Source organism: Cyrtonyx montezumae, unplaced genomic scaffold (assembly GCF_038088225.1).
Source record: "Cyrtonyx montezumae isolate F1298 unplaced genomic scaffold, pur_monq_1.0 scaffold_7, whole genome shotgun sequence".
Lineage (NCBI taxonomy): Eukaryota > Metazoa > Chordata > Aves > Galliformes > Odontophoridae > Cyrtonyx > Cyrtonyx montezumae.
The window spans coordinates 13347169-13355083 of NW_027072078.1; the positions used below are offsets into that span (position 1 = coordinate 13347169).

At 43.3% G+C, this 7915-nt stretch overlaps 1 protein-coding gene across 2 annotated transcripts in view; it reads left to right on the plus strand.

Moving 5' to 3' along the window:
• The window catches only part of MTX2 (metaxin 2), a 31932-nt gene extending 24226 nt beyond the window's left edge, over positions 1–7706 (plus strand). The window contains exons 4-10 of one of the 2 annotated variants that reach the window (XM_065750310.1): positions 689–761; positions 3299–3375; positions 4009–4101; positions 4812–4850; positions 5257–5382; positions 6021–6097; positions 7235–7706. In XM_065750310.1, the coding sequence (XP_065606382.1) occupies positions 689–761; positions 3299–3375; positions 4009–4101; positions 4812–4850; positions 5257–5382; positions 6021–6097; positions 7235–7445 (696 nt within the window). In that variant the 3' untranslated portion in view covers positions 7446–7706. The remainder of the gene's footprint in view (positions 1–688; positions 762–3298; positions 3376–4008; positions 4102–4811; positions 4851–5256; positions 5383–6020; positions 6098–7234) is intronic. The other variant, XM_065750311.1, reaches the window with a different exon arrangement.
• The last annotated feature ends 209 nt before the right edge of the window (positions 7707–7915 follow it).

The following is a 7915-nucleotide window of genomic DNA, read 5'->3' on the forward strand; positions in this document are numbered from 1 at the left end:
GACAAAATGAATGATAGGATGTTGACTGAGCTGTGAGAGACCCTGGAGATTAAGATTCCTTATATCCACGATACATGCAAATTACAAGTACGTCTTGATATTTTGCTATTTAAACAGAAACATGTGAGGGCTTTTGTGGCAGTGGCAGCTGCTGACAACAGTGGGTATCCTAGTGAGAATGTTTGAATCTGAGGTTGGAGATGAAGGAAACAGTAAATTGATCACTTGCACTCACTACCATTCACATAAATTAGCAGAAATAAATAAAGCACTCATGCTCATTGGGTGTTGTAAAGCAAACCTTCTGATGGCAGTGTGGGAAGGTGCTGTGTGTTAGCTGTGTTACACGATGTCAGCTCGGCTGGCCAGCTTCAGCCACAAGACGTACGTACTGTGATTTCCAGGGGGAGCAGAATGTCACCTAATTTCTTGCAGCCACGGCGCTGCTTCTTTGCTTCTCTTAAGAGCGCGTGTGGGGGAGAATCTTAATTAGAGGAATTCCGGCCATTGACTGGATGGTAAACAATTGAAGAAGTTAGAAAACCTTGGTTTTCTTCTTAAAAGCATCAGGCAGGGAACTGCGCTGTGTAGGTATGCTAGCAGGTATCTAAAAGGTAGTCAAATGTATCGAGAAGAACGTGTTTGTTTGTCACTGTGTATCAACGCTCTTTTGATGCTTTGTTTCCAGGCCTTCTTGCAGATGTGCAACCTGCCAGTTCGGGTGGTTTGCAGGGCCAATGCCGAGTACATGTCCCCATCTGGTAAGTGTGGCCTTCATTTAGATTACTGCATTACACCTCCATTGTGGTACCATGGCAACTGCGCCTTGTCTCGCTGATCACAGTCGGTCAGCGCTGCCCTGCGTGGGGCCTTCCCCCTCCTCTGCAGTTCCTTTCCCATACACATCAGAGCAGTTACGTGTAAAGTACCGATGGTGCAGTATGGAACTGAGCCTGTGAACGCAGTACTGTGGTGCAGCAGTCAGACGGCTCAAATCTCTGGTGGCAATCTTCTCTAAAAGGCCTAAGCAGAAAGACTTACATTTCCAAGAATGGCTCTTTTCTGTATCGAGGGAATATTCCTGCTCATCAGTGAGTGCTGGTGTATTCTCCCTTTGCTGGGGTGAGACAAAACTGGAGAGAGCATCTTTTGTTACCTTACCTGAGAGATAATGGCCAGTATGTAAATACTGGGCGGAAATGAAGAGTGAGTGCATTGTCAGCTGAGGGTGACAGGTGATTTTAAACCTTCCTCTGATAAAGGAGACTGTCTGGGGGAAAAAAGCCAACCAAACAAAACCACTCCAAACCAGAACCCCACCAAACCCACCAACAATATATTAAGCATTGGAAGCGTATAGTCTGCTTTCTGCTGAAGGTGACTGGTTGCCTAAAGTTTCCCAGAGGCTGCTTCCAGAAGGTTCCCTAAAACCCAGCGAGAACCGCTGACTCTCAGGTCTGGCAGCGCTTGTGCTCCTTCCCAATGCTTTGCTGCAGTAGGAGGTGCTTCTTTGCCAGCTGCCTGCCTCTAGCTGGTGCCTGCCGGGCAGCACGGCTGCCACCTGTACTGGCTCTGCTGCTGCTGGTATTGCAGGCAAGGCAACTGGAAACACAGTAAAAGCTGGCCAAATTCTGGACTTATATATATGATACCTGAGCAAATAGATAGTGCTGGAATGCTGAGTGTCTGCACAGAGGAGCTGCTATGGTGTCCAGCAGTGGGACGGGTGGCAGCCGTGTGCCCTCTGCCCCTCCAGCCCACGGCCACACTTGTGGGCACCTGATGTGTAATGTGGGTCTGATCCCTTCTGCTGGCTGATGAAAATGAGCACCAAGGGAAAACTGATACCAGCTCCATTTTAAGCATAAATACACGGGTTTCTTTTGCCCTTCCTGCCAAACTTGTTATTTTTATCCATTTTCTCAAGTTCCTTTCTTTATGATATTTTGGTTCTGTAAAGATAATTCAAAACCGATTTTTATTTGCCCCCCGCTGCCTCTCTGCCACCAACTGTTCCATGACAGCAGTAGACGGATGTGCATCTCATTGTTTTGGGGTGAAGGTTATTTACGTCACAATCTGCATAATGAGAAAATCCATTAGGAAGGAGACAGAAGTGGAGGACCAGGGGGCTGTTCTGTGTGAAGCATAGCCTGATGGAAACTACGAAACTCAAGTTCAGAGGGGTACGTGTTTCCTTTCACAGGACGCAGTGTTCAGATGCAGTGCAGCCTTTGGGGTGGTGCACTTCACTTCTTTACCCTGAGGCAAATTGAGCCAATGAGGGCAAATCTTGGGGTAAAAATCAAGACTGGATGTGCTGTGAGCACGAACTTGGTGTGAACCAGGCCACCAGTAGCTTTTATGTGTGTCAGTGAAAAGGAGTGCATATATTGCTAATGATATGTTTGGACCTGGGCAGGTATTGATCTTGCTCTTTGGGCTCTCTGTAGCAAGCAGAGTTTGCCCTCAGTGTGACAGGAAAGTAAGAGTGTGCTGTGTCCCACTGCACTGAGCAGCTTCCGTGCTGTACTCAGTCACGAGGGATTTCTCAGTAATGCAAACTGCCCAGCGTGTGTCTCTGCCTCATGGCCTATTTCAGTCGTGTAAGTAATCGTAAAGATTTAGTCATAAATTTAGACTGTGCTTAAGATTGATGTTTGTCAGTTGCAGTTGGTTGAAGTTAGAGAATGAGCAGCATGGTCAGAGTGCATTGAAGGAGGAGCCCTCAGCTCCCCATGATGAGCTGGTCCCAGTCACTGGAAATGTGGGGGATCGGAGGAGGGACAGTCAAGACCCTTGCTGAGCGTGCATTTTGCTTCCCCTGCTTGCCTTTCTGGGCACGGTGCCATTTCTCCCACATCCCTTTCCGCAGCCCTATCCCTGCTCGTGGGCTGGAGGGGAAGGTGGGAACGTCTTGTTGTCACACTGTCCGAGGGCTCAGTCTGATTGCCTGGGATTTCCCACCCGTACTTCGGAGAAATTCACTGAATTCAGTCTTTGCAGCAAAGCAAAATCCGTTATTAAAATACAGCTCAATAGATCTCAGTGAATAGCTTCCAGATTGGAAACTGCAAGTCTTGCATGTCAAAGGGTTGGAAAGAAGATCGGGCAGCTACATTGGTTATTAGAAATGGAAGCTGTGTGAGCTACATATGTAAAAACTTCACCTGTGCGCATTTGGAAAACAACCAGGACGGATGTTCATGCGTACCTGAGATATTTCATTGCTTTGAGGGTATGAAATGATAGTTGACTTATAAAAAGCTCCTACTAAAACACATCTCTCATTTTACAGGCAAAGTGCCTTTCATTCATGTGGGAAACCAAGTAGTATCTGAGCTCGGACCCATAGTGCAGTTTGTGAAGGCCAAGGTAATGACGCACGGCGTGCATCGGGTTCTGTGCTGCGTAGCAGTGTTCCTTAGCACCGGTGTGGGTCTGATGTGCTCTTCTGGAATGTTACTTCACTTTTTGAAATGGAGCACAGGTTCTGGTGCTGGTTCAAAAGGAAGGTACTCTGAAGTGGGAGTGCTGACGTTTCACTTCGACATTACCTCAAATTCTGGAAGCAAATTCTACGCGGGACATCTGCACAGCAGAGCTGGGTTCTGCAGCTGGGTTGCTGTGCCTCAGACACAGAATTCTGAAACCCAGAAATCAAAGGGGTAAATTTTGAAGCTCTGTTTTCAACAGCATTGACTTCTCACTGAGCACTCCATAAAGCGCAGATGTCAATCTGTGTTTAGTTCTTGACACAGGTTGCGTGCTCACCTGTAGCTGGTAATAGCCTACATTTATTGCAGATCAGTTCTGTTACATTATGGTGATTTCTTTTTCATTCTGAAGAACACTTTACTTAAAAAGTAAGCGTGTAACTCGTTACAGCGCTGTGTGAGCCATCAGTATCTGAGGCAAAGCTCACTGACTTCTGAGGTCCTTGGGTCAGGCATTGCTGAATATTCCAATATCCTCTCTTACATGGCTTTCTCTTTCTTTCCCCATTAGGGCCATTCTCTCAGTGATGGGCTGGATGAAGTCCAAAAAGCTGAGATGAAAGCCTACATGGAGTTAGTCAATAATATGCTCCTGACAGCGGAGGTACAGCAAACCATAGTAACTGTACATTCTTCCATAAGTGATTATAGGCAAGAATGCGTCAGGATTTTTTCTTGTACTGGAAATAGTGTTTGTTCTTAGATTAAATCTTAGATTAGGTCATCAGTTTTTAAGGTGAAATGAGACAGGAATAAATTCTCTGGATCCTGTGGTCTACTTGATGGAATACTGCTGTAGACAACGAGCTGTGTGCACAGCTCCCTGCACCCATCTGAAGCGTGTCCTGTAGCTGTACTGGTGCCTGATTAGCGTGGATAGAAAACACCAGCAGCCCTTGGGACCTGCCCCATGCTGTGGCTGGCTGTGCAGCCCCACTGCCACCTTCCACACGTGCTCCTGTGCCTTGCTGGAGCCCATCTTGCCCTGCAGATCATACCCGTGGCCACTTAATGTGATGCGGTGCCAGTGCTGGCAATGCTGGCAGGCACGAGCAGTCCCAGGAGTGAGCCTGGGTGTGGAGCGGTGTGTGACACGCAGCGAGAGCAGGCGTGGTTCTGCTGCTGGCAAGCCAGCAACCTGCAGCTGGGCTTGTAACTCTAGTTTTAATTTCTTTACTGTGTTCAGAAGTCTAATAGAAGGCACTAAATGGAAATTTAATCTAATATAGAAAGGAAAATTCCACTAGTGAGAAATGATTGTATCTGTATTCTCGTTTATTAGGAAGTTGTAGTAAGTGTTCTTTCTGTTCCTAGCTCTATCTGCAGTGGTGTGATGATGTTACAGTAGAGGAGGTGAGTGGTTCTGCAACATTTATCTTAATTAAAATTTAATGAGAAAACACTTCTGCTCACAAATGGAAGTCCCTGCTCATAAATGAAACATTGAGCTCTGTACCATTAATGATACAGTCTTTTCACTTGAATTCTGCTTGCATATACATTTTAGGGAAGTTGTAACTTTACTGGAGGTATGTGGCTGCGGAACAAATAGGAGTTTTGCATATGTTTCCAAGGTAATAATCTAAAATGGTTATACCGAAATCAATAAATTCTGCACGAGTAATTGCAACATATCACACAACATCCTTTCTCTTTCTTGCTCTCTCAGTGACAGAAAGATAAGACTATTAGCTGTTTTGTAAGTAGAGCTGTCTGCATTTTTTTTGTTATAACAAAGTAACTTTCTGTTTCTTAACAGATTACTCACCCAAGGTATGGCTCCCCTTACCCGTGGCCTCTTAACCGCATTTTGTCCTATCAGAAGCAGTGGGAGATAAGGAGAAAGATGAAGGCCATCGGGTGGGCTGGCAAGTCGCTCCAGCAGGTCGGTATGAGAGGTGAAGCTTTTTCCTTCCCAGCGTTTTCCATTTTTATTTTCTGTTAGACTTACAGAAGTAACACTTTATTTAACTACAAATGTTTCAACAAAAATCTGTGCTTAAAGAGTTATCTGAGGTCAGGTATCTGTCACCAGCTGTGATCAATCTTAAATGATACACAGTCTGATGGAGGGGGAGGAAGGATGCTTTACCACGTGCACATCTCTGCTCATTCAGTTTAGGCCGTGGTCCTGAAAAATAGATCTTGAATTACGACCTCTCTCCCATGGCACTAATAGGCATTGCAGGACTGTAGCTTCACTTCTCAGAAGTCTAAATAAAAAAAAAAGAAGAAAGCAATTTGACGTGTAAGTTACTGCCTTTCATCAAGCTAAGTTAAAAAAATCTTGGAAAGCACTTAATTACAGTTTGCTCTATGCTACATATTTGATTAAATAACACTTAGCTGCTACCTTTAACAGCTTTTGATGCTCTGGCATTGTATATTCCTCGTTACCTCTGTCAGCACAAATACAGTAAGGAGACGTGTATATATATATGTGTATATATATATATATATATAATGTTTACTGTTGTTCTTTTCTGACAGTATGATTATCTTATCTCTTGTGTGTTTTGATAGGTGCTTGAAGATGTAGACCAGTGTTGTCAGGCTCTCTCCCAGAGATTAGGAACACAACCATATTTCTTCAATAAGCAGTAAGTTACTCTCTACAGAAATGGTACCTCCACAAAGAAACAACCACCTGTGTATCTAAATGAGTATATTAAAAAAACGTGCACACAGGTATACGTGTACAAATGTGCAAACCTTCTGTTTTACCTGACTGTTATGTGATTGGTTGAGGAAATTTGAACGTGTGGCTGCAGTACAATTTCAGAAACAAATCATTATAGGCTTTAAAAGGAAAGTTTTTGTAATGTAGGGTTTTTTTTTAAATTGATAATTCATTTTTATTCCTATTTGTCTTCATTTATTAAGAGAGCACCACAGCTCACATAGGCTACAAGCTTGCGTCTGTGTATGGTTAATTTCTTAAAAACAAACACACAGAAAGAGCCTTTTACAGCTTGTGTTTCTTAGATTATGCTCTTTACTAAGCACAGGACAGGAGATCAGAGGAATAACCTGAGCTTTGTCAGATGTCTGTTGCTTCCACTCATTGATGCCAATTGCAAAATGCTATTTTTTTCACTCGTAATTCAGTGTTTTTATGCATATTTAAATCAAATGTTAAATAACATCAGTGCAGTACTTCCTGGGTTGTACAGTAGTAGGGGAGTAACACTGAGAAACAGCAAAGTGACCACTGTGTTTGTGTGACACTTAACCGAGAGCACACTGAAGTTTCGAAAGAGTCTTCTGTGACACCTGCTTTGTGTCCACTTCTATGAAATAAATGTCGCTAGCTGTTGTCATTCTGGAGCCCCTTTTCTTACTGGTTAAACAGTTCTTGAATATGAAAAACCACACAAAAAGAACAGGGAGGGCTTTATTTGTCCCTCTTTCATTATTTTAATTTTTGGTAGATTAATTTATTTAGAAAAGAGCTGCAGGAACAAAACCAACGGTGGAGCGTGGCTGACACTGATCAGTCACTGTGCCCCTTCTAGAATTGTTAGTTTTATGTTTCCCAATTATCAAAAGCAAAGAAAGATGGCACATGGAGAACTGTGCTCATACAATGCTTATTTCCCACATATTTGCTAAATTCAGTGTTGCTTGTTTAATTCTCAGTTCTTAGATTGCACGGTTACCTAAAAGGTACTCAGAACAGAGGTGGGATGCTTCTTGAACTTCCCAAGTATCTGTTCTGTTCTTCTGTTTTTTTATAGACCGACTGAATTAGATGCTCTGGTGTTCGGACATCTGTTCACAATCCTTACTACCCAACTGATCACTGATGAACTCTCTGAAAAAGTGAAAAACTATGGTAACCTCACAGCCTTTTGTAGGCGAATAGAGCAGCAATACTTTGAAGGTCACGATAAAGACAGCTCTGCAACTGCTTCAGCCAGGTCTGCTAAGAGGTCCCTGCTGAGATAACTGTGTTGTATGATGGTCAGGGTGTGCTGCATTTCAGTTTTTGTTTTTGTCATTTATTGAATTGGTTTTGACGCTGCCAAATCACTCTGAAGCAACAACTCCTCTCTAAGGTAGTTTTAGTGTTGTAGAATACACTGTGCACATTAACTTGAAACGAATGTATGGGCACTTGGATTTCAATAGGCTGCATGCCACTATTCTGAAGTGACCTTGGAAGAGTATTGTATCTGTATTACGAAGAATAAAATATTTTAAAAACTTTCTCTGATCTTTCTAAATGGCTTTCACTGATCTTTACATCAGTGTAATAGTTTCTGTTCATCCTTACAGTAAAAAGGCAAAAGGAATACCACTTGCATGAAACAGCGAACAAATAATTTGACTCTGCAATAAAAGTAACTGCAGGAAAATACTTCCTCCTTCTCCCAGTACTCCCTAGCCTTTCATGTGCTTGCACTTCAAAAATAATG